The sequence below is a fragment of the Rattus rattus genome, chromosome 5 (genome assembly GCF_011064425.1).
Source record: "Rattus rattus isolate New Zealand chromosome 5, Rrattus_CSIRO_v1, whole genome shotgun sequence".
In the NCBI taxonomy this organism is placed as follows: domain Eukaryota; kingdom Metazoa; phylum Chordata; class Mammalia; order Rodentia; family Muridae; genus Rattus; species Rattus rattus.
Window position 1 is genome coordinate 57,066,648 of NC_046158.1, and position 27,623 is coordinate 57,094,270.

Consider the following 27,623-nt stretch of genomic DNA (forward strand, 5'->3'; position numbering starts at 1 on the left):
AGGAGCCCAGAAGATCATGTGTGAATTCTAGACATTGGAACAAGAAGCTGTAATGCTGAAGTTGCCTTGGAGACGCCAAGGTGTTCAAGATGCCAGAGCCTGGGATATCTGCTGAGCAAAGCTGCTAATGGGGAGTGGAGCCAACCAAAGAGAATTGTGCTGCAGCCAAAAAAGGATGAAGAGCTGGAGATCTGAAGAGCACTCTCACAACAGACATAAAGAGGCAGGGTTTGGAGTCTGCCGTTGGGAGCCATTTTGCCTGCTTCTGTGAAAGCCTGACTGTCAGGCAGAGTCAAGTCAGGCCAGGATCTACTGACAGATTTCCTGGCCTGCTGATGCAGAGAATCATAACAAAGGATACACCTGAAGCACGAGGCAATGGGATGAATGTTCTGTTAATCTTGGAGGAAGGAACGAGGAGGAACAGGGAGGTCTCTGGATGAGTACAGATATCAAATGTACGTCAGCCACTGTCTCTGCTGGTTTATGACTTAGTTTCCCAGGATACTGCAAAGTACATAAAACCTAAGAGAATTAAATTTGAGGCTGCCGCAGTATTCGCTGGACAGCCCTCCTGATCTCTAACCTTTGTCTCTGGGTCATCTTTTCCATCTTCCCTATAACTTCCCCCTCAGAGGACTGTTCAACTTCATACCGGTGGTACACTTTGTTCAGCTCGTTTCTGGTCTTGTTTCTTCCAGCATTTACTCGCTATGGCATTTTGGAGCAGTAGTGTATATCCTGTGATATTTAAGGTATCCTGTGACCTGCTTTTCGATTTTGACTTTATAGGGGATTACAGTTAAGTGGTTGAATGAACCTCAGAAAAGATTTTGAACTTTGGACTCTTGACAATGATGAGACTGCTATAGACTATGGAGACTTTTGAAGTCAGACTAAATGTATTTTGATTATGCTTTGTTTACATATGTTCTCCCATAGATTCATATGTCTGAACAATTTTTGTGGGGCCAGGGAGTGGAATGTGGTGGTCTGAAAGTGCTTGGCCCAGCGAGTGGCACTATTCAGAGGTGTGGCCTTGTTGTAGCAGGTGTGGTCTTGTTGGAGGAAGTGTGTCACCATGGGCAAGGGCTTTAAAATCTTCATTCTAGCTGTCCTGTTTGCCTTTGGAACCAGATGTTGAGCTCTAGCATCTCCCGTGCCTTGCCTGCCTGGGTGCTACCATGACCCTATCTTGATGATAATGGGCTGGACATCTGAACCCATGAGCCAGTCTCAGTGAAATGTTGTCCTTATAAGAGTTGCCTTGGTCATGGTGTTCATTCACAGAAGTAAAACTGTAACTAAGACAGTTCTTCTACCACTCTGGTACAGCTAAGTATTAAGTTAGCCCTGAGGGAGTTATAGTCAAAGAGTATTGAAAAACACTCGTTAAAATGTGTATAAGAGAGCATCAAATCCTTCAAGTTGTCCTTGACCTCAACCTCAACATGCCCTGCCTTGTGCAGACAACCCCCCCACACACACATTAATAAGATTCAATTAAAATATTTAAGGGATTTTCCTTGGAAGAAAAACAACTAATCATAAACTAGATTCTGTGGCAATGGAAGATTTAAAACACAGCCCAGTGTGTCAAGCCATTCTACCCAGCCCATTCATTCTCACTAGAATATAAAGTATGAGCATCGCTCATGTGATATAGATCTTGTAATTATTCTGAATAATTTTAATGGTAGGGATTATTAAGGCATTTTCAGAGGAAAGGTTAACATTTTTATAAAGAATAATAACTTTATAAACTGTGTGCCTCCTTTCGGAAATCTTAGAAAATGCACATTCGAAGTAGAAGAGTCCTCGTAGCCTTACAGAAGACATGACAAAAATCACTGATAAGTTGCTCAAGGGACATTTATTGGCACTCGCTGTGTTATCTCAGCAAAGAGAGGTGCCACAAAATACTATTTGACCAATATTTGAAGGCATAAAGATGTTGATGCAGCGGTCACCAGTAGATCTAGTCCATGCCAGAGAAGCCAGGTCAATCAAGAAATTTGAAGCTGTTATGTCTGAGGTTTCTGATGTCAACTTAGCAACAACCTGCAAAAACAAAAAAAGGGAGTCCCTTTCTCACTCAGGCCCAGGTAGACATCCAGCAAGAATATCTTTTGATCAAATTAGAGCTGTTAGCAACAGAGGAAGTTTTGCCTAAAGGTGCGTACTAAAGAAAGAACTTACGCTGTTCCTATAGAATTGGTTTTGGTTCTGAAAAACAAGGGTACTCATTTTAACAAACTAGAGAAAGTGTGAAGAGATAGTGAAAAACCCCAAGGATTAGTTTTATAAATTAGTCACGTTTGCATAAACTACTGTAGTAAAATAAAAAAAAAACAAATATAATCAGTATTTTCTTAATTTTCAGCATATTTTGCTTTTGCTATTATAGCTGCTTACGACTCTCATATCTGTCAGTGATGATCTTCAGATGATTTGAAAAACAGAATTTTAATCAATTTTGGGTCAAACAGACTCTCACAAAATCACCTGAGAGGTTATCATGGAAGACATTAGTCTTGTATACATAAAGGTATTATACTTCTATTTAAATATAAAATTATATAAAAAGTAATATTCTGTTTGTGATTCACTTTAAAACTGAGATGAGTAAGAACATATTTATTTATTATTATCCAAAAATGCCTTTTGCTACTGGCAATACCTAATAACTCAAAAATCAAGAGAGAACCCAAATTCTTTACAGGAATCCAAAGCTATGGAAACTGATGTTATTATATGGGTTCAACATGACATTCACTAAGATATTTTGAAAAAGAGGTGTAGAGAATTTTTTTCCATTATAATATGTTGGTATGGAGTTCTATTTTAGCATATAATTATCATGTTTCATTATTTTCTGTTTAATTTATATCTCAAAATATATAATGAGGGGCTAGAGTGATGGTCCAGTGTTTAAGAGCCCTGGTTGCTCTTCTGGAGGACCCAGGCTCAATTTCTTGCACCCACATTTGTGGCTCATAATTATCTGTAATTCCAGTTAGAGGGGATCCAAGGCTCACTTCTGTATTCCCAAACCACCAGGGACACATTGTAGTGCACAGGCATACATGTAGTCAAAATGCCTATATACACAAAGTAAACATACATTTAAAATGCCTGATAAATATTGACCCATAGAATAAAATGTAGTATATAGGATTCAGACCTAGGTATGCTCTCAGGCATGTTCTTATGGCATTGGAGCATATTTCCAGCACATGACAGAGCTCATTATATATCTTAACGTATAAGGTTTAATTATTGAATGACTTTGATATTAAGAATTCACCAAAAACCTGGGCTGACCACAGATGGGCTTTTGGGAAAGCATTGGCTCACAATGCTATGCATGGGTCAGTCTATAGAGAGCATTTCAATAATTGGCCGAATCCTACTCTACTCTACCCATGAGATCATTCCTGAATGGTAGCAAGGTCTTGTTGGAAGCAAGTTTTTTTCCTACATGAATTAAAATTGAGGCCAGTACTAGATTGCTCTGATTGACAAAGGACATTCAAGACAGAGGGGGAAGGAAATAGAGAATGTTGAATGTAAGTCTGAAGGTTTCTTAAAGAGAACAGAAATGAGAGTATAAGTATGTACATGTGTACACATTTATGTATGTACACATAAATATAAACGTGTGTGTGTGTGTGTGTGTGTGTATGTGGTGTTTTCTAAGGTATAAAGTTGACAAACTTCCAATGTACTTGTAAATGGTCTAGTCACTGAGGTCATATGACTTCACCAATCAACATTGTAGCCTCTAACCTGCCTATCTCTTCTTCAATGCCACCTTGTCTACTCACATTCTAACCCAACAGTTTTCTGATATAAAATCTTATAGCTATTATTCATATTCATAATGCAAAGTTAGAGGAAACACTATCCTCAAAGTGTTAGAAAGCACACAAATTCAGATACAGAAGGGATGTATTTATCTTTCCTTTGGCATCCATTGGTTGGTTTCAGCAAATGGAAAAATGTACATTGTATTGTGTTAAGCCAGGCCATCTGTGTGACATCTCCCTCCAAGAAGAATCGAAGCCACTGATTCTCAAATTATTCCATAGAAGAGAAATGGAGTTTTGTTTTTGTTTGTTTTTTATGAAACCAGCAATACACTTATACCTAAACCAGACAAAGACACACAGGAAAACGAAAGTATAGATGAACACCCCTGATGAACATAGATGCTAAAACTCAACAAAATATCCAATTAAACCAAATTCAAGAACACATCAAAAATACCACCTGTCACAATCAAATTGACTTCATCTCAGAGATACAGGGAAATTTCAATATGTGTAAATCAGTAAATATAATCCAATACACTAATAGACTCGAAGGCGGAAACCTCATGATCATCATGTTATATTCAGAAAAGGCCTTCTGGTATAGCCAATAAGCCTTCATGATAAAAGTCCTGGATGGCCTAAGGATACAGGGATGTTATCACAGCACAATAAAGATAATACACTGCAAGCCTCCAGTCAATATTATCTTCAATGAAGAAAAAAACTTGAAATATTTCCAGTAAAATCAGAAATAAGACAAGGATTCCTATTCTTTTCACTCCTGTTAAATGTAATCTCAGCTAGAGTTATTAGGCACGGGAAGGAGATAAAGGCAATACAATTAGGACAGGACAAAACTGATATGCCTTTGCACATTAAGGATTGTAAGAAGCTCCTCCTGCCTCTGATAAACATATCTAGCAAGGTAGCAGGGTACACAATTTACACATACCCTTCTTGCCGTTTTCAAATGCCCACTTCACTACAAGAATAGTAACATTTCTTCCTGACATCTGTCAACTCCCGAGTAGCGTAGAAAAGATAGAGACATGATACACTGAGAAATAACAGACCGAAAGTAAGGACATGTTTTTCAGTCTAGATGGATAAGTCTACCCCAAACCGGACATTGTGAGATATTAGAAAGCATTTGAAAATTTTAAAAGCCTGATATCAAAACACATACATCAATTCTAGACAGTTATGTTCAGCTCCCAAAGAGAAGGCTTCCTGGATGAAAGTGTTCTTTTAAGGGGCATTTTAACTGCTAACCCCCTTTATGACAGTGAGTTTCAAATAGTGGAACCAAAGGATTTATACCTTTCCCTGACAAGGATTAATGGGATGCCCTGCAGATCTGATGATGAGCTAGGATGTGAGGGGCGCTGAGACGTGGGTGACACCTCTGGGATTCTCATATAGCTTCAGTAGACACTGGATCACCTTCATGTCGCATCCCTTCAGGGACTGAAGGTTGGGAGTGGCCCATAGCAGATTACCATGGCCACATAAACTGACAGTCATTAACTTACAAGCAGATGTCTTTTTGTAGCAGATCATGTTTTCATTTGTTATTATGAAACATATCCATGCAAGAGAATCATATGTATAGTTATAAATGCATATATATTAAGTATCATCATGACAGTAAATGCTGTGTGTAGTAGATTATAGTGAGAGTGACTCATATACTTGGTCCCATGTTGGTGAACCTGTTTAGGAAGGATTAGGAGGTGTAGCCTTGTGGGAAGAGATGTTTTCCTGAAGTGAGCTTTGAAGTTTCAAAAGCCTACATGACTCCCGGTGCCCTCTCTCTGTCCATGATTACAGATAAAGATGTGAGCTCTCGGGTGCTCTTTTGCTCCACCATTGCGAACTCTAACCTCTGGAACCATAAACCAAATCAAAACTTTCTTTTAGAAGTTGTCTCAATCACAGTGTTTAATCATAGCAATAGAAAAGACAACATACAATTATGAATATATGTTATATGCATACATATAGATCCCATGCATGCAGGAGAATGAGCAAGAAGAGGTCAGATTCAGAATTTGTTTGGAAGGAGAACAGACAGGTTTTGATACATGGAGGATGTAGAGTTTAAAATTTTTCAAGTCATATTACATCATGGTATATACACGTGTATGGTGTACTCTGTATCGTGATTATATTTAGCATCTGTGTATTTTATAAATATGTGTCTTAATTAGGGTTTCCATTGCTGTGAAGAGACACCATGGGCAAGGCAACTTGTATAAGGGACAACATTTAATTGGGGCTGGCTTGTGGGTTCAAAGGACCAGTCAATTATCATCAATGCAGGAAACATCCAGAATCCAGGCAGATATGGTGCAGGAGGAGGTAAAAGTTCTACATCTTGACCTGACTACAGCCAAGAAGGAGATTGTCATCCTCTGTCAGGTAGGGAGAAACGCTCTCAAAGCCCACCCCTACAGTGATATTTCCTCCAACAAGGCCGCGCCTACTCCAAGTCCACACTTCCTAATAGCGCCACTCCCTACACTAAGCATATTGAAACCAGCACAATGTGCATATACATTCTCCTTTCAAATGTCTAAAGTGTAACTTCTTGCTTATCCTGTTGAACATATACTGGTGCAGGACTCCCTCTTCTATTTCACAGTTTGAAGTTTAGTCTATACTTTCACCTTTCTCCTACAAGGCAGATAACTGCCTTCTTTCTGATCCTGTGTGACATTTTTGCAACCCAAACAAAATAATATTTTCAGCTATGTAGTCAGAGAAATTGTTAAATGTTAGTTGAAATTACTCACGTGTTGTCTGAGAGAAAACGCTGCATTTGGTTTTCCTTTTGGAGGGGGCCAAACAAATGGTCTGATCACCACATCCCCCCACGCCTGCAGAGTTCCTGTCTGCCCACTTTTCTCCTTTTCACAGGCTTCCTTGTTTCTTGTGTGGGAGGCAAGTTCCACCTCTTAGTTTGTACATGGTCATTCCATGCTTCGCCTAAAAAGGTTTGATCTTCCACTCCAGTTTGCTCCCTAACCCTCTTTCTCATCTTTTCTCATATCTATGTACATCATCACTTTCTTAGTGAAGGCTTTCTTCACATCCCTATTTCAAAGCATACTCCTGCTCCTGTTTAGCATCGCAGGCCTTCCTGAAGACTGAAGCAGGTCTACTCAGTTCCCTCTCAATATGGAACCACAGTACCTTTAACAGCCAACACACACAGTGGTTTCTAGTTTGGATACTCAATGAGTCATAGTGCTTTTATTTGTTTAAAATTAACTACAATTATGTGATTGCCTCCCTCTCCCTCTCCTTCTCTCTCTCTCTCTCTCTCTCTCTCTCTCTCTCTCTCTCACTCTCTCTCTCTCTCTCTCTCTCTCTGTATATATACACATGTATCTGCAAATGTCTATAGAGGCCAAGAGAGATCATTGGATCCTGGAGCAGAAGTCACAGGCTGTGATGAGCTGCTAATTGTGGGTGCTTGAAACAAAACCTGGGTCCTCAGTTAGAGCAGGAAGTACTCTTAACTACAGAGCCATCTTTCCAGCCCCAAACTTTTATTTTTAACTAAAATGCTAGACAGTCAGATAAATACAGAAAGTAATTGGTCTTGCTTGGTGCTAGAACAGGCTTGAAAGTACCATTGACAAAGCACAGAGGTTCTTGCACAGTTTGTCATCGTGTTGGTGTCCCTTACTGCACGGCCACCATCCACCAGCACACACATCTGCAGCTCAGGTGACAGGAACAGCAGTATCCTTTTTTAGCTAGCAACAGGACCAACTATCTCATGAATGATCAAATTGCAAAACCCATCAAGAGTCGGTGTATATTATAAAAGAAACACATCAAGTGGAAGAAAGTCCAAACTATTAAGGAATTAGAGACTCCTTAATGGTAGCATCATCAACAACTGTACCTTGGGCAGCCAACTCTTTCCACCTCTCCTTGTTCTGCTGAATGATGTCCACCAGGTTGTTTTTGAAGCTCTTCAGGTCCACAGCTGACAGAGAGTAGTCTGGGGCATAGGTCCCATCACTCGTGCAGCCTTTTGTATTTGACCGCCTCAGAGCGTCAGCAACATGGAACCCAATCATGGTGGACGAGCTACCGTTGACAACCAAAGAAATCAAAAGACAACTAGGTCAAGATACCATACAAGACAGGTTTACAGACCCACAGCTGATGCACAGCAGTCATGGACCCAGATGTAACATGTGGCAGGTATGTACCCACCCACGTCCTCTTTCCCACATGGAGGGGGCAGGCACTGTCCTACAGGCTTCGCTTATTTTATCTCTCTTCATAAAAAATTAAATAGACTCTTTTTCAGCTAGTGCATTCCGATTAAGGTTTGACCTCTACTCACTCCTCCCAGTTCCTTCCCCTGCTTCCCCTCCCATCCAGACTTAGACCCTTTGTCTTCTCATTTATACTGGGCCAGGATCAGTTGCAAGGGGAATGCACTACAGTATATAGTCACTAGATGGCAGTACTACCTAAAAATTACTGCAAGAACTGCTGGGTTATCTTTGAGGGAAAGAGTGATTATTGGGTAAAAGCTCTTTCAAATCTTAAATATATATATTTAAGACACACACACACACACACACACACACACACACACTCACGCAATTACACTAAATAATTTTAAATGAATGAAAGCATTATGAATTATTGGGTCTCCAGACTAGAAAATACTATGTGAGTTGGCTGTGTGTGTGTGTGTGGGGGGGGTGTGCTTGCGTGTGTGCACGCATGCAAAAGAAAAACTATTATACCTGCTTGCCCCATAGTTAGAAGACTCTGGTTTTGAAGCTTCCTCTATAAGAGGAATAACAATTTTCTCTGTCGAGTCTGTCAGGAGAGAAAACGTTGGCTCCACTATGAAATCAATGAAACCTAAAAAAGCAAAACACACAGAACGGTGGATGCAATCAAGTGTCACAATTTCCTAAACCATATGCTAAGCCACACTGAGGACTTTCTGGGATACACGTGGAAAAACAAGTGCTCACTGTGGAACGGAATGGGCTAGGACAGTAACGATCTTCAGAAGCAGCTACTTTTTGTAGGAATGCATTCAGTAGTAAGAGCTGATAAACTAGACTTCCTAGCTCAAGCACGTGGTCTTTACTATTTAATATTCCACCCATTGTGCTGTCCTAACTATTGAGCCAGTTCTTGATTCCTTCATGATTAGGAATGTCTTTTCTTCTCAATGAGAGGCCATTACCCTCATGAATGGTCTTCCTTTGGTTTTTGGCTGTTGAATGTTATGTGCCAGAAAGAAATGCTATCTGAACCCTAAGAAAACCAGCTAATTAAAGGTCCCCATCCCTCAGGCCACGGGAGGACAGCCACTTTTATTTTACCTTCATTAATTTTTTTCTTACTGCATCAAAGTGTTCTGTCAGTACACTCTCATTTCAAATTGCTGTTTAATATTCTCTGGACGTAAAGCATTAGTTCACAAAGTGTGGGCGTGTGCTGTCAAACCAGCAGGGAGAACGCTACAATCTCCAGGTGACAGCACTTGGAGATGTCAGGATTGAGTGATGACTTAAATGTAAAGTGCTCATCGAGATGGAGAGTGATTGGCAAAGAGCAGAGCCTTGTCCAAGGGATGCATTTGCCTCTTCGTGAGGCGAAGGGAACTAAAACCAATAACCTTTTAAAGCTCTGGGACTGCAAAACCTTGTGGCCCCAAGAGCTATTCGGTGTTTCTGCCTTGAACCCACCTGGGAACAGAGAATAACATCTAAATACAAGAAAAGAAGGGTCTGGAAGTGACATAGACATACATGTGAATTATCCTTTGGATGCTTAACCAAAGTATTGTATGCTTGACACTTCTCAAGGACATGTTGGGACCCATTTCAGATTTTACAGAAATCCTACTATAATTTTATATTTTAATTGATACTTGAATTCAAAGTAGAGTTAGTTGTTCACCCAGACTTTTCACTCTCTAGAGCAGGTAGACTGTCCAGTGAGTCAGCAGCACCTCTCCTAAGTAAGAAGAGTGTATCAGAGCCACTAGCCTCTGGGAGTCAGCCAGCTTGCTAGATGAGATCCCGAGTCTACACCATCCACACTCTCTGAATGGTGATAAGCACTGGCTGCTGTTTTATGGGCTGGGAAGGGAAAAAGTTATGGGCAGCAGCTTCCTACTGCCCTAAAGCTCTTTAACAGCTACACCCGAGCTCAACTCTGGAGAAGGGATACAGATCCATACATCACATGGTTCCGTAAGGAGGAGGCTGACTGTTGGAATACTATCAGAGACAGGCAAGCATAGGGAATAGTTTAGTAACCTGGGACTCAGTTGGTTGTTATGCATCCCTCTTCCCAATACTGCTCTTGGCAGTCTAGCTCCCTATGTGTCCTGTGCATACACATGCCCCTCTCCATACAATTCATCTAACAACCACAGACTTCCTCCTGCATCCTGCTACATCTACACCCCTCTAAGGATAATGGGATAGGATTCCACTCCCCTAACAATAGTGAAAGCGAAAATAGTTTCTATTCAATCAGAAGCATTCTAGGAAGTGGGCTACATGGTAGAAGAATGACTGGGTGATCTCATTTAGCAATCAGAATAGAGAACTGCTGCGAGTATACCCCTTAGAACCTGGCCTGTCCTTCCTTTAGAACACATAGACTCTGGGCTTCAATATGGGTCCTTGTTCAGGGAGATCTTTTCTATTGCTCTCCTTTACATGAAATTGCCTTTCTATTCCTGCAAATTTTACTTTAACTCCTTAGTTAAGAAGACAAGAACCTAGAAACACCTGCCCTTGACCAGCAGTAGTGGCTTTATTGAATTCGTTTTATAAAAATACTCCATTGATTCTCCTTCAGTCTTATCTAGATCAGCCTGAAGCCAACATGTATCCTGCATGTAGCTTGGTCTGGAAGATGTTGGACAGCATAGTCCATGCATTTGAACACCAACAAGTCCCACCCACTTTTCAGGGCCACTGTTCTTCAAAATTACCTATTTGAGACTGGGCAACCATCGTTGACTTCCGATCACAAAGTGGAGAAAACGGAAGCCCTAATTCAGCTTCTTTGTCTCCCTGGGGAAAGAAAGATGAATTGCCAGAATTAAGTTGGGGAATTTAAGAAAATGTGCGGTCTAGATAGAGTGACTTAAAATAAGCACATATTTTTAAGCAATATTACCTACACACCATGTCATTTAAGTCTAAGCTTATATAATTTATCTTGAATAGTTTTCTCCAGAGGTATTTTCTAGTGCTGATGCATCTCTAAGTATCTTCTGTAGTATCCCAACCCATTGACTCTAAAGAGACAAGCATTTCAGTTTTCTGAAGTCCCTATGGGTCAGTCATCTCAATGCATTATTGGGACATTAACTGACCACCAAGCTTAGGGACTTTTCTTTGTTCCTTGAGATTTTGCTTCACACGGTTTTAAAAAGCAAGATTTTATGTTGGACTGCTTTTTCAAATGAAATATGCATGAGTACTTTTGAAATCTCTTTCTTCTCATTGACTAAGATTTAGGAAATGTCTCCCTACAAATAATGATTTGTATCATATGTTTAGAATGCAGTTCAAGAATACCATCAGTAGTAATTTATCGGATATCAATATCCTTAAGAGCTTATACCATCATTGTTTCAAGACAGATGACAGCCTTGATGGGAAAAGGATATTAAAGACAGACATGTATTTAGTATTTACAGATACAATTGTCCTTGACTGACAGTGTAACATTTGCATTTGGCTGATGTTATTGATTGAATATCTACTATTTATAGCTTAAGAACACCCCAACAGGATACCACTCAACAGCTCTTTTTGTATATTATATGGTTCTTTGAAAGACTGAAAAGGATTAATTAGGATTGAGAAAGACACCTTGATGTGATGCTCTGGGTAGGCTCCAGTTTAAAGACTGCAGTTGGCACATTTTCATCTAAGACTTAAACATTTGACACTGGCATGCAGATGTGGCCTTCCTGTGGATGGAGTTGGGGGATTAGTGCTATTTTTCTGCTTCCTGTACCTTCCAATTAATTTAGAACATAAAATTCCTATTGCTAAAAGCACTGGATGCTAAAATACATTAATTATTCAATTGTCTTATAAATATTTCAAAGTGTTCTTTATTTTTTTGGAATGAATAAAGGCCATGGGAAGGAGGTCATCAGCAGGGGGCCCTGAGCCAGACCATGAAAGAACTAAACAGAACATCTTGGAGAGGGGAGAGATATACAAAGGGAAACTGTGTTACCTTAGTGTAAGCTTGACCAACCTTACAAGTGCCTTATTTTCCCAAGGCAGTAGAAACTGACTTTTTATTAAAATGAAATCAATGGTCAAAACTGTGGGCATTCTACACAACAACTACTTCACAGTTATCTCCAAAGTTGTGTATCCTCTTGAAAGTACGCTATTTAAGAGACCAAAAATAGTCTTTAGAGTCAACAACTTATTAAACCTAATGAATATATTTCATCGTGTTTTTATTGATGTATGAAAGCGTTAAGAGAAAATACCACACTCAATTATCCAGTGGCTCTTTGTGATGTCCTTAGTCTGGGCATTGTTGTTCTGGGAATGAGCCTCTGGGTGCTGAGGTGCCCCATCAATATCCCCAGGAGGGTCCAGCTTCTGACAGCCCCAGCCTTCTCAAAGTTCCCACGCAGCTCATCAAGTTTTCTTCTTTGAATGGGTGTGACAAACAGCTAGTAATTGTTTTTCCGCTTTCCAAACAGACTAAAAGGCTCTGACAGCTATCAGTGAGGTGTCAATCCAATGTTTCGTTTCTTTAAATTTCACTATAACTGAAACAATTTCTATGGCTACATAAACAAAACAACCAAAACGACAATGAAGCACAAAAGTCTGGGGAAACTTTTCACGCTGAGATCTGGATGTAAGTCTCAAGGGTAATATCAGTTAGCGTTCAGACCACTGTCAGGCCCCAATGACAGTGGGTGAGGGAACCCTGGACCTGTAGAAAGGCTAAGCTGGAGGTGGGACAGTGCACCTCAGACAACTTGCATAAGGGATGTCCTCCGTGTGGCTGCCTTCCTTTGTTCTTTTTAAAAATGACCCTCAGAAATTCTCACAAACTCACCCAAACAGATTCCATCTTTGATGACTTTAGAAAAGCCACATCTATATTCAGTTGTATTTATGGTAGAATGTAGTTGTGTATTTTTACTGTAAACATTTTACCAAACATTAGGGTTACCTGTGTAACTACCGTTTACAGCACTTCCGCAACTCTTGGAACTGGCTTCAATTTTTAACGTTGTGAGCTATAGTTCTTTACATTCATTTGATTTGGGAGGTTCTATCTGTAATTTTCACTGGTGCCCAGATCTTTGCCTGAAATGGATTGACTGAGTATATTTTCAGTAGTGAGGGAAACAAATTTTACTTTAAAATGTCATACTTCACAGGACATCTAGCAATAGTAAAGAAAACAGAGAGACTTCTGGACCATATACAATTTAGAGTTTAAAAAAAGCATTACTTTGTCTTTTCCTTATGGATAACCTACTTTCCAAACCATTTGTTTCCCTCTGACATATAAGGCAATATTGCTTAACAGATGTAAATCTTTACTAAATTGAGACGGTTTCTATGTGTCATAAAATAATGAGTTGAAAAGAGAAAAAAATACTCATTGTGCTCATAATGAAGAAAACCAATGGAAGTAGTTATTTTTAAATTTAATTATGCTAACTTCTCATTGCACCAACTAGTATGTGTCCAAGAATAGAAAAAGAGGTAGGAATCTAACTCTTCGCTATTGGTCATCGTTTTGGCTGGTACCTCTCTCTCTGTCTTTTGTGTCAATCACAATTGAATCAGGTGGAGTATCTTCTAGACATCTTTATTCTACTCAAAAGCTCCTGTGTTGATTTGTTAAACACTCAAAAAAAATATGCACTGATAAATATGACTAGCTTGTACCCTAAAGATGATGACCTGTCCAGCCGTTAGTCAAGGGTCTAAAACGAGTGTTTCTCAGGACTGTGGATAGAGGGTGAACTTGAGTCAGCAGACCAAAGACAGGAAGGGAGCTGGTTGGGTTGAGGAAGATGAACCAAGAGCTGCTCTTCTCTCTGCCCTCCAAACATAGTGTGCTTAAAAAGTCCTTGCACTTGTCAGAAAATAGTGAGCGTGTTAAACAAATTAACACAAAATTGACTTAGCTGTTTAAACAGCCTAAATTTTCTCTGTGCTTTTTTAATAATGACTTTGCTGTCACATGAGTGCATGTGCAAACACACACATATTGACACACACAAAGGGGTGGAGGAGAGAGAGTTACTCAAAGATTCTCAACATTTCAACATTTGTTTAACTTCTTTTTCTACTGTTTTGTATTTATATGTATTGTCTAATTTTACTCAACACCCGCTGAACAGCTGCAGGTACCAGCGCCGCACTTGGGGGCTGCAGCAGAAGGACTACTCAAAGCTCAAAGCTAACCTAGGCTACAGAGTGAGTTCTAGACCAGAATGTGCTACACTGTGAGACACTGTCTCAAACAGCAAAAAGAAAAGCAAAAACAAACAATCAAAAACTCTAAAGCAAGACTCCAGGTGAGAAAGGGCGCCCACATACAGATGGCATACATCCACATATACACAGACACACAAATAAGACGAAAGCTCATAAAAAAAGAAAAGATCTGCTTACTGCCCCGCCATTTTAGAATTGTTGCATTGGCACTGTGGAAAGTCTTTCCCACATTTGCTCTGGTGTCCAAGGAGAAAATCACATGAGGACAGATGAGTTGGTTTATTTCTAGAATCACTATCACATTGCATTGATCTCTTCCCTGTCTATATGCCAGTGACTGTGTGGTCATTTCTATATGAAATGCTAATCATGTAACGTGGGACAGTGGATGGTCCAGCTTTCTAGTCTTTTACAGAATTGCCAAGGCTATTTTAGATTCGTTCATTTCCACTTGGATTGTAGGATCGAAATTCCAGCATCTACAAAGAGGTCTGCTAAGATTTTTTAACACAATCCCAAACGTAAGAGTCAATTTTGAAAGAACTTATGTCTTAGTAATACTGGATCTTTGAATCCATTGTTCTGCCTAGCTTGTGTCAGGCTGACACAAGTTTTGGTCCTCTGGGAAGACCAGCTGCAACTGAGATGTCTCCATCAGACTGGCCTGGGTGCAACACCGTGGGGTGATTTCTTGAATAATGACTGATGTGAGAGGGTTCAGTCCCAAAAGTAAGCTGAGGAAGACATGGAGAACAATCTAGTAAGCAGTGCCCTAGGCAATCCTGCTTTGTTTCTGCCCTGGCTTCCCTTGACAATGACAGTAACTTGTAAAATATAAAGAATCCTTTTCTCCCCAGTCTGGGTTTGGTCACAGGAAACATACTGGAGCACTCATTAACATGGACGATGTGTCCATTTACACAAATACACACTCACATACATATAATTTAATTATGTATCTAAATATATATATATATCTTGTATATATATAAAGCTGTTTTCCATGCATTTAGTAAATATAATCTTTAATATTTTGTTTGATGCTCTCATAAATAACAATGTTATAAACTTATTTTTTTCTAACAGAAATGTGCTTATTTGTCACTAGACGGGAGTTTTCTATCAGCCTTGTTTGTCCTTCCTTAGACTGACAGGGGACAACAGACAAGATGAGTGTTTGTGCGTAGCTAAAGGCCATGATGATTTGATAGCAGTCTGGGCATTTTACATCCACACAGTAAGTGCCCTACACCAGGCACTCATTCTTGTGTTTCCCCTTCTCCTCTCCCAGGGGGAGATGAAGGAGATCCTTTGTGAGAGGCATGTCCTCTTAAGGAGGTTGTCACAGCCAGAATGGTTAAACTCAATGTTCCAATTGCTTCCTGCCTGTGTACAGAATGATAGTTGCCCTACAACCCTGAGAAGCCGTGTGTTCATTCTCTTGCATCCCGGCCTAGGTTTGTTTTTTCCACTTAATTTACTATTTCCTCTCAGTACTTCTTTATACTGAGCAGGGCTCCATACAACACACTTAACAGAAACAGTTGATAATCTGATTTTAGAATAGATATTTTCTGTATTTCCCTTGGCGTACTGCATTAGCTATGACCTTTGATCCTTTACGGGGATGAGAAATGTTTCCTAATTAGTTTGCTGGGAGTTTGTGTAACTAAAGCGTTGAATTTTGTCAAATGCATTCTGTGAACCTATTGACATGACAAGGTGATTTCCCCCTTTTATTCTTTTAGTATAGTTAGGTATAATTGAAAAAATATTCAACATGCATGCTCAAGCCATGCCATGTATTCTTTTACAATATTATAGATTTGACTTGCTAATATTTTAAGAGTTTCCCTATCTCGATTCATGACAGATGTGAGTTATAATTTCCTTTATTTGAAACATCTTTGTCAGGTTTTGTGAGCAATATACTGCTAATTTTCTTCTTCCTCTATCATGAAAATCTTGTGTCTTAAAATTATTATTTCTGTCTTAAAATTCTTAAGAAAATTGGTATCTCTCAACTGAATCAAATAATGGAAATTGAAATTAAAATAAAAATTCGGAGTTATCTAATCCTAGATTTTGGGTTTTTTTTAAGAATTAGTTAATTTTATGGATATGAGTATTTTGCCTGCATGTATGTCCTTGTGCTGCATGTGTGCCTGATGCCCATGAAGGCCAGAAGAGGAGGATATCAGATCCCCTGGGACTGGAGTTATAGATATTGTGGATTGCCATGTGGGTGCTGAGAATTGAACCCAGGTCCTCTTCCTCGGGAAAAGCAGCCAGTGCTCTTAACTGTTGAGCCATCACACTGATCCAAATCTCGGGTTTTCTTATGTGGAATTGCATTATAAATTCAATTAAAATATATATAAGTATATGATTATTCATTGTAGCTTTGTCTTAGGTCTAGGTTGGTGATTTATATCTTTCTCAAAGAATTAGGCACTTTTATTTGTTATCAATATTATTCATATTGTTCATACCCTCTTATACTCTTTTTGACATATATAATAAGCTCTGTAATATTAATCCATCTTCTATGTATATTTCTCTCTCCTTTTGCTCTTGCAAGTAATTTCATTCAGGCTGTCAGGTTTTATCTACTAATTTTGGCTCTTGTTTGTCTTTGCTCTCTTCTGCTGATTTATGTTTTTATAAATAAACTCCTATCAACTTATTTTAGCTGCATTTTTTTTTAAATTTCACCCTACATTTGAAAGACAGAATCATAGCAGTGGTTTTATACTTTTGTCTTTTTAAATAAGAAAAATCACATAATGTTCTCTAAGTACAGGCTTAGTTTCACCCAGCAGATGGCCCCGTGCTGTGTTTTTGTGACCACTCAATTCAAAATATTTAAAAGCTTCTGACACCTATGTAATAAAAATCCACAATTCTGTGAGCACTGAAGGTCAGAGATAATTTCAGGTTCATATTCTTCACCCAGGACTTGACACGCTCCAACTGCACCTAGAGACTGTAGAGCCACTCACGTGCCTTACCTGATTCATCTGGCCATTCCTGAATTCCATCCTTTAGGATAAAATTCTAGTTGTCAGTATGGTACCAGCTCCGAGTTCTATAAACTAACATATTACCCACCCTAGAATGTCCCGTAAGAACTGACTTTGTATCCAGCTGGTCAGAAGTCAACACTTCTATGTCCTTGGCGGCACTCAGGTCTGAAGTCTGAAGACTGAGCCTTTACTTGTGAATGTTGAAGCCAACTTTGAATGACTACCATCACCATTACATTACAGTACACAACTTTGAGTACAAAGATATTAAACAGGACAGGGACACTACACAGGAAATAACTTGTAACAAAATGGCTCCGCTGGAGCACAGGGGCCTCCTCTCCTCCAGCTTGTATTTGCTCATTGGGTTAGGCAGAGGTCTGCTCTGCTGCATTTCCCTTTGCAGCTATGTATGGGGGTAAACTTTGGACCGGAAGATGCACACAGAAGTCTGTGTGCTTCCCCACCCCCATCCTCTTGCTCTTCTCATTGTGCGAGCTAGTTATGTTCTCAAACTTACCTCTTAGTAACGGAGTAATTCTAACCTGGTTTTCTATTGCTTTTTTTTCCCGACTGCCGCATCCTCGTATCTAAGAAATTACTCCTTTTAAAAAAAGAGATTTTAATACCATTTTGGATTATCTAATGTACTTACCTAAAATCCTGGTAGATTTCCTCAAGTACCCTAACTGTGTGCTATGACTAAATGGAAATATAACTCAGAGGCCCTGGTTCTGTTGAGAAAAGTTTTGTCAATATTCACAGTCACTGTTTCCAAAACAGAGTCAAAAAAATGCACCTGCAGGAAAAACTCCTCCATTAAGGCCATGGTCCACCTGTAGTGCAAATTCCATGTTTTGGCTGGGTGGCTGATGTCGGCTGCGTGGAGTATCAGGGACATCGTTTTGGCTCTGTCAATCCTGCCAAGGCAAAGGCACGCTCGAATTAGCAGAGCACAAATAATCACCTACGTTTTCTCAGCCCAAACCCACAGAACCTCAACATGACAAAGGAAGACGACCTACCCCTCAGGCTGCTGCAAGCTGCTTCTTATGTTTTTAATTTGCTGGAAATGGCCCGACATGTCTGTTGCTAAGACCATTTCAATCACTAAGTTCCGAAGATCCCTGCAGAGGCATCAAAGGGAGAACGGTTCATTTGAGTTGTCCTTAGAGAGGGACAGTTCTATAAATATGACCATACTGTGTTCCCTAACAATTGCCGACACAGAGCTATCACCTTTCAAATGCAATGGTGCTCACAAAAGTTGGACATTATTTTAATCAGTGACATTCATGATTGGAGTTAAGTCAGGCCACTTAATAATCTCCTTAAAAATGAAATGTATTTCTTACACAAGCCATGTGTCTTCCCAACTCATAATTTCTAGGTCTTATTTTTTCCTACCTAAAATAAACACTGGCCATCCTATACATATATATATATGTGTATATATATATATACACATATGTGTGTGTGTGTGTGTGTGTGTGTGTGTGTGTGTGTGTATAGATGAGCATGCATATGCACACATGTTCATGTGGAGACTAGAAGTCAAACTCAGGGGTACTGAATGCAGTTTTTAAAAATCAGGGTTTTTCACTGACCTGGGGCTTGGCAAGTAGACTAGGCTGGCTGGCCACCAAATCCCAGGGATCTCCCTGTCTCTGCTTCTACAGGAATGAGATTGGCAATGTGCTCCGCCATACCTGGCATTTTCACATGGGTTCTGGACCTAAGCCAAGGTCCTTGTACTTGTCTGGCATGAGATTTAACAGCATCACCCTCGTTCCTTAATACAATTTTGAATGCTTTAGAGGTAAGACGTGAAGTCAATGTGACTTGAGAATATTCCAAACTTATGTGACCAACAAAACTATTTGGTTTAATGCCACAGGGAAGGGACATGGAAGAGCTTGATTCTCAAGGTCTCTCTTGCACTTTCCGTGTTTTACATCTATTAAATGAAACTATTTTTTATAGGACCAGAATTATTTATCCAGTCTGTGAATGGACTTAGGACTGTGTAGTAATAATTCCTTTGTCAGTACACTAAGCATCTAGTTTATGTGGCAGACCTGCAAATGATTATTAGTATTTCCCTCCAGAGGAGATTTCCTTTGCTCAGTCGTGCAGCTAAGACGTGACTGGTATAAAATTCAACCAGCATTTCCATCCCATAAGCTGGCCCTTGGGCCACTCCACCGTGCTGAGCGCCTACCACAAGCACCTCAGGGAAGTCCAGATGTCAGTGAGAGGGCACACATTTGGGAGCCCCAATCCTGTGTAACACAGACATCCATCGGACTATTTAAACCTTTAAGCAAGGTGCTTACAGTGGTCATATCACAGAGCCTATGACTGAGTAACATTCTCTCTCTAAGTAGAAAATTGAGTCACCCTAGCAAAGGCTTCAGTGCCCAGAGAAGAAGTCAGTTATATTCTGTTTTCGTTGTGGGGCAGTATTGTAAGTTAATACAAGACTTTGACTTGAATATGATCTTGAGTCAAATATTTTTTAGCCAGGCAGTGGTGTCACATGCATTTAATCCCAGAGCTTGGGAGGCAGAGTCAGGCAGATCTCTGAGCTTGAGGCTAGCCTGGTACACAGAGCAAGTTCTAGGGCAGCCAGGGCTACAGAGAGAAAACAGCTCAAACCCATGCCCTTCAAAAATATCTTATATAAAAGATGATTTGGTTTTTTTTAGAATAGCAATATATTAGGATTTTTTTTTTTTTTTTTTGAAAATCGTGGGTGCTCAGTCCAACCTTAGTCTGTGTGAGGGTGACAAAGCTTCAGTGTTCTGCTGCCATTCATAAAACTGGGCAGCCTGCTAGGATAATTGACCAAGTCATCAGAGGAATACAGGAATTGATGATAGCTAATGAAATTATTCTCAGTTACAGTGTTCAACGATACTTAACAGAATCTGCATTAATATTGACCAGACATAATATTTGTTCAATAAGAGAACTGAGACAAAAATTGGGAAATTTACATAATGTAATGAATATGCTATGCTTTCCATTTAAATACTTAATAAATTCTAGAAGTTATGTTAATATGGTAGGCGAAATATAACACAAGAGAGATACAACCTAGGGTGTGAAATATTCTCATAAAAAGGGCAATGCTTTTCTCTGTAATGAAAAATACTAAAATGATTTGAGGGCAGAAGAATTACAGGTCTTTAACGGAGATAACCAAGTTTTAATGTTAGAGAAACTTTTACTGCTGTTATATCAAAAAGTAGGTATTTTGCTGGCAGTTGGAAAGCATTGAGCTGATTAAATTTTGCAATCTGTGTGATTATTGTACTATTTGTTAATACATCATACAAAAAAGTCCAACCAGGATGGCTAAAGTTTATGAAGAGACAAATAAAATGTTACCCCAAAGAGAAAGATAGAGTAAATAAAGTCATACTTAAATAACAAGACTTACCTATGAGAAAGGAAAAAAAGGTAATTCAAAGGCTAGACAGTGAACATTACTTTTACACATTTTATTCCTGGGAGACATATAAAGTATTTTCCTCTTCACTGTGGGTCATTTTAGTATAGTTGTAATTTTTCCTCAAGTGGATGAAAGTTTTTTTATCTTAGTAAAAATACTAAGAGAAGAAAGTGCATGATGCTTAAAATTTGAATTTCTGTGAGACTACATAAAAACCAAACGAACAGAAAAACAACCACAAAAGCAACAAAAACAACCCAAGCTCCACTACAGGCTGAATAATGATGTCCCCTTAGACATTTGCGCTGTGACATGTGGCTTCACACATGTACGTGGGTATTGGATCGATCGGCAGTTAGTTCCTGTCTATCCAGCAGCAGAGATGGCGCCTGGGCGGAGCCTGAAAGCACTTCCTCCCGTGGGGGAGACCTAGGGCCTTCCTTTCTCTTCCTCACTTTAACAATATAGTGTACATAGTTCTTAGGGTTCAATTTCCTTTGGGTTTCCTCCGAAACTCACCTCCAGTCATCTTTAGATAAATTCACCAAAATATTCATTTCCTCCTCTTGCATAAGTCTGTAGGCTGCGCTGACATGGTGATTCTCAAGAACTGAGCGGTCGTTGTACAGAATGGCAACGTCTGACCTTGAAGTTAAAAGCAAACATCCAGATTGAGAATTTCTTCAGACTTTGTGATGTCAATAATACATAGTCAAGTTTAAGTCTTCACACTGGGGAAAATCCCATTATTGAACACTGAAAACCATGCACGTACTAAGTTACCTTCTGAAACTATATAATAATACTTTAATATGTGAAACAGACTTAATTGGTATACCATTTCAGGTTCACTATAGAATTGCAGAATTCAGTTTCCCCTTATCCCACTGCTCTCATAGCATGGCTCCCTGGGAGGTGGTCTTCTGTTGTCTTTTCTTTCCCCAAATGCCACGGTGTTTGCAGCATGCGGCAGACATCTTCCTGTATTGGCTTTTTGCACTAACTAATATATATTTGGGTTTCAATCAGAGTGCTTCCTTGTTTTTATTTTAAAACATCCTTTGTGCGTTTTTAAATAACAGCCCTTTAGTAACCGCCTCTCATACATATATTGTCCCTCTGTCTGTGTCCTGCCTTTTCATTTTCTTAACAATGTCTTTGGCAGAGCGTTCTTAACTTCGACGAAGTTGGGCTTTCAACTCTTCCTTTCATGTGCAGTGCCTTTGGTGTTGTGTTCAGTCATTATTAAACCCTGAGTCATATTCATCTTCTCCTGTGTTGTCTTTTGCAATGTGTTGATTTGTGTTTTAGAGTTAAATCTGTGAGACTTTTGAAGGATGTGCAATTTGTATCTCATCAGATTTCACGCTGCTGAAACAGGGTGCCAGCAGACATTGTGTACATGATGGAGACTTATTTCCTGTAGTTCTGGAGTCAGGACTGCTTTTGAGATAAAAGTGATGTCACCTGGTCCCCTGTAAAGTCCCCTCTTGCTGTAGGTTTGGGTATCACGTGGAAGGAGGACAGAGATATGCAGAGATCACCCAGAGAGTCCATTTACAAGGGCAGTACATTTATGGAGGGGGACCCCTTATGACCTACGTACTTCCAGTCAGGAGTCACCTGCTCTAGCTTGTTACATGGGGATTTGATTTCCAGCCCATAAATTCTAGAAGACACATTTAAACCATAGCAAATTGTATCTAGTTTGTTTTTGCAGATGGGTGTGAAGGTTTTCTAGCACCATTTACTGAGAAAATTCTCTTTGTTCCAAAGCCCTAACTCCTTTGTCACAGATCAGGTGACTAAGGGCTAGAGAGATGGTTCAGCAATTACAAAGCATTTCAGAAGACCTCAATTGAATTCCCAGCACTAGTGTCTGGAGGCTCAGACTGCCTGCATTTCCAGGACTAGGAGACATGACTCCCTCTTCTGGCCCCTACTGGAACCAACACACGCATACATACACATATACACACAAGAGTAATAAAAGTAAATAAAATAATTAAATAAGTCTTCTTTAAAAAAGCAACTGACTAAATGTTCTGGGTCCATTTCTGGGCTTTCTAGATTGTTCCATTTGTCTGTCTATTCTTTCTCAATACCACGCTTTCTGATTATTACAGCTTTGTAGTCAATACTAAACCACATCTCTCATCTCAGTGAAGGTAAGAGTTTATTTTAGAGCCAACCACGAGTGATCAAGGTTCAAGAACACGTATTCGAGTTAGCCCCAAGTTCCACATTTTAGCATCATAGCAGTTCTATGTACCTTTATAGTGGAGAAGAAAATTTAAAGCTCAAGATGTTTTGAAAATACGTTTATAGAAGCATCAGGCAGCTGGGGCATAGAAAAGCAGCTCTAAGACTCCAGTGCCAGCTAATGATATTCTCAGCCCTTTGGGTGTGAAGAGGGGTGGGAGTGTGTACATTCCATGGGATTTAGTAATGGCCACAAAGTTCTTAGATCACATACAGAGAGGTGGATAAATGGCTAGAAGGAGGCTTAAACTGCCCCAGTATAATCTGACTCTGGACTCACAACATTCTAACCACCTTGCTGAGTTTCTACTCAGTTAATTAGCCTTGCAAAAGGCAGAGTGCAAAGTGTGGTTCTTTCCAGGAACTTTCACAGATGTAAAGTGAGGAGGCGTAGTATTCTAATTTTATCTACTCCCATGTTGTGTTATCTGTTCCGGAGCTCTTCCTTCCCCAAACAAACTTTTAAAAATATACAAACAAAACCCAGAAAACAAACAAAACAAAAACAAACACTAAAACCCAAAAACTAAAACTCAAATACACTAAAAAGTCCAATTGGGATTGCATGGGATTATATATATCAACTTGGGTTGAATAACATTTTGACCAAATCACAGCTTTCTATCCATGAACATGATTTACCTCTTCAATTTGTTTCTTCTGCCAGAATCTTTTTTCCATTTTCTTTTAAATTTTTGTTTTCCATACAACCCGCTCAAGTTTCCTCTCCCACTGCTGTCTCCCTCCCTCTCTTTCCAGTTGCGCTCCCCTCTCCCTAACATCTACTCCACTGTCCATTTTCTTTCAGAAAAGAACAGACTTCCCAAGAATATCAACCAGACATGGCATAACAAGATACAGTAAGGCCAGGCACAGACTCTCCTATCAAGGTTGGGCAAGCTAATCCAGTAGGAGGAAAAGCAGACAAAAGAGCAGACAAGAGTCAAAGAGTCCCAGCTCCTACTGTTAGGAGTCCCACAGAAACATCAGGCTAACACTACAAAATATATGCAGAGAGCCTAGACTGCTGTTTCAGTTTCTGGGAGAGGCTGGGAGCCTTCCTTAGTTGATGTCTGTGGATCATGTTCTCATGGTGTCTTCTACCCTTCTGGATTCTTCCACCAAAATTTTATGGTTTTCTTCTTCTTGATTTTCTACACATTTTGTCACATTTATGCCAAGTATTTCTAACATAAATGGTATTATATTTTCAAAGATAAATTCCATCAGTTTGAGTCTGGTAGATAATAGAGGTGCAGACTCAGGATACTACAACCTTATATCTCACAGCCCTGCTCTATCACTTCAGCTGAAGGGTTTGCTTTAAGGATCTTGGTTTACCAATCTTCAAATACGTTACAAAGCCTTGTCACTGCCAACCAAGTAGCATTATTTGTTCCTTCTCAATATTAAACTATCCCCATTTTCTGGTGGATGCTTGTTCTAATGTATTTACAAATCTTAAAATGAAAACGGCACAGATTTGCTACAACATGACCTTGTGAGACAGTGCAGTGCTCAATAGTTAGACTGAATAATATCATACATTAGTCCATATACTTACTATTTCTGTAAAACAATTAATGTCTATTCTTGGTCATTTCCCGAATTGCTATTGGTGGCAGTTCCTTTTTATACAATCCCTTTTGTTAGTTTGTTCCTCTCCTCTAGGTGAGCTTTTGTAGGCTTTTGACCAAGGTCTCTTAACTGCACCCTCAGCACCCAGTGAACGCCATTCCCTCGGACATATTCTTTCTCAAGTTAAGGACGATGCCCACTCTTTCCAACTTATTAAATTTGACCATGAAGGGATATTGGATTTTGTCAAATACTTTTCTGCATATCTTGGCATAACTCCATTTCTACTTTAGATTTAGCATTGAATTTCAAATGTTTTTCAATTTCAAGCCAAAGATGGCTCGCGTGCCTCAGATGCTAATTTCCCCTTTAATTATTATACTTTAAATTATCTACATGCCCTTTCCTTCCCATTTATAATGCTAATATCTGTGCGATAACCTAAATATCCAAGAGAAAATATTTAGCTCGTTATTCTGTCAGTGAACGATTAGCCTCTGTTTGCCCTATTTCAAGTACTTGATCACGTCATCATTCCTTTGACCCCAAATTACTCTGGCTAGGGATAAAAAGGATGATGGAAATCACTTTCTCCCACACAATTCTGTGACTGAATCTGAATATTGCAGATGTCCTCACTGTAAATTCAAATGGAGAAACTTGGTAGCAGACGTTTTATTCTTAAGTCGTTGAATGCATCAAAGGGCTTTTATTTCTCTCCTACCTATATTTCCATATAATTTAAACTCTAAATTACTTCAGATGGCCTGAATAGACTTGATACTCTGGCACAAGTATGGACCAGTTGCAAGCACTCTGAGGCCTGTAAAGTGGAGTCTTTGGCTTCTATAGTCTCTCCTCCAGGAGTGTTAAGCACAGCATGGACGCAAAACCGCTCTGTGCAGTGTCTTCAGGGGGCGAGCCAGCCACACGGGTTAGCACAGCGCAAGGAAGCAGCAACCTAGAGCAGTTAGAGACTATAGCAATTTCACTACCGTGGGGTCCCTAGACTCTAGTCCCGCTGGCACTTCCTCTTCTTGCTAGATACATTTGCTATGTGTGTTGTTGGTTTTAAATGAATTTGATATAAGGTAGAATGATTGAAAGGGACTCTCCAATTGACAAAATGCCTTCATAACATTGGCCTGTGGGAAAACCTGGCGGCCATTTTCTTGATCCATGATTGGTATGGAAGGGCCCTTTACTTGTGGGCAGTGCCTTCTCTGGGCTGATGGTTGTGAGTTATATATTTTTAAAAAAGCATCCTGAGCAAGCCAGTACGCAGCCCTTCTCCAAGGCCTCTGCTTCAGTTCCTGCTTCCAGATTCCTATCCCAACTTCGGTCAGTGAAAGAGCAACCTGAGAGCTGAAATAAACCCTTTCCTCCCCACGTTGTTTCTGGTCATAGCGTTTTATCACAGCAGTGTGAGACTCTGAGACACTGAGGTAGGAAACTGTGTCACACAAAATGGACTGGGTCTGGCTTTTTGATGGATAGAGTTCCCCTGCTGCTGAGTATTTACTGGTGTGCAGCTGAGGACAAACAAAGAAGGAACCAATGTTGTCACTGAAGCAAAACAAAAATATGGATGGCTGCACTAATTTGCTTCACTCTAGCAACCATTTGCTATTTGCGCCATAAAATCGCATTCCCTGCCTTATATAGACATAATATTCTAAAAAGACACCAAAGAAATCTGATATCTCCTGCAAGCGATATAGTCAAGAGCTTTATCTAATAGTCAACCAAATAAAGCAAGCTTTTCATTTTGTTAGTCCAGCATAAGCGGATTGGCCTATCCGTGCTAGAATAGCCATTCTTATGCACCCTACACGGCCATAAAGGTGACACTGTGTGCGGTCCAAGTAACCTCACAAGTCTTCTAACAATCTCACAACTTAAAACTTACTTAACCAACAATTATAGCTTAACGCAAAGGAAGATTAAACGTAATTGATATTTGAGGGATAATTAGATCAATATTAACTGAATGACACGTATTTCCAGAAGTTTGCCAAGGTCATAGGAGAAACTATGATTTTCCAACAATCTCATTTGTATCATGTCAACCCAGACCTAGCTATAGTAGGATTTTTTCATGGTTATTATATGCTGCGGCTACGAGTATCACTGCCTTCCTGAAAAACAATCAAAGCTGTGTTTTAAAATGAGATTTAGCATAGCAAAATATGTACGGCTTTGCCTTATAAATCCAACAAGCTTGCTGAGAATACAGCGTGCTCTCAGTGTTTGATGGTCTTTTACTGCTAAGAAAAGAACAAGACTCCAAGCAACATGTAGTATCCATGGTAACGTAGCTTGTCATTTGCTGTTCACAAAGGGAAAATTAATTCCATTTATTTACACTTTCAAGGATTTCATGTATTATAATATCGTTAGGGAATTCAAATGCAGCCTTGCTTATTTTGTTTATATGGCAAATGCAGCTCCATTTTACAAAGCCCTATAAATCGAAATAGCGTGAACACTATAAAATAAAATGAATGTTATTGGCGACGTTGACCTTATTTCTCCTTTGGCAATGTGAAAGCAGCACTGTGAATTTAAAATGTTTATTGTTTTATGTTTTGTCATTGAAAAAATAGTTTCCTTTAATAGAATTTTCAGGTTCATGTAGAATGAATCCATAATGAATCTTGGGAGACATTTTTTACGAAACCCAGTAAAATATAAGACCACAGTCATCTTTATTACTTCTTACTAGAAGTGAGGAAAATATTAATTTTTCTTGCTGTCATCATTCTTTAGTTCTCTCTTCTCTGTGTGGCATCTTTCTTTCCCTTACTTAACTCATATGCTTTCTCTTAGTTCTCCAAAGACCAGCGCTTAAGTAAATTAGGTCTGTTCACCCTACTGTAGGTGATTAGGGAAAGAGCAAGTTCCATGTGATATCCTGATGCATCATGGGAGAAAACCACTTTGGTCTTCACTGTTCGGAAAGGAAAGGGCA

At 39.5% G+C, this 27,623-nt stretch overlaps 1 protein-coding gene across 1 annotated transcript in view; it reads right to left on the minus strand.

Moving 5' to 3' along the window:
* The window catches only part of Pde1a (phosphodiesterase 1A), a 274,051-nt gene that overhangs the window by 14,789 nt on the left and 231,639 nt on the right, over window positions 1–27,623 (minus strand). The window contains exons 9-14 of the mRNA XM_032903560.1: window positions 21,332–21,457; window positions 18,381–18,482; window positions 18,155–18,275; window positions 10,816–10,897; window positions 8,594–8,714; window positions 7,732–7,919 (exon numbers count right to left, since the gene is read on the minus strand). Coding sequence (XP_032759451.1) covers window positions 7,732–7,919; window positions 8,594–8,714; window positions 10,816–10,897; window positions 18,155–18,275; window positions 18,381–18,482; window positions 21,332–21,457 — 740 coding nt within the window. The remainder of the gene's footprint in view (window positions 1–7,731; window positions 7,920–8,593; window positions 8,715–10,815; window positions 10,898–18,154; window positions 18,276–18,380; window positions 18,483–21,331; window positions 21,458–27,623) is intronic.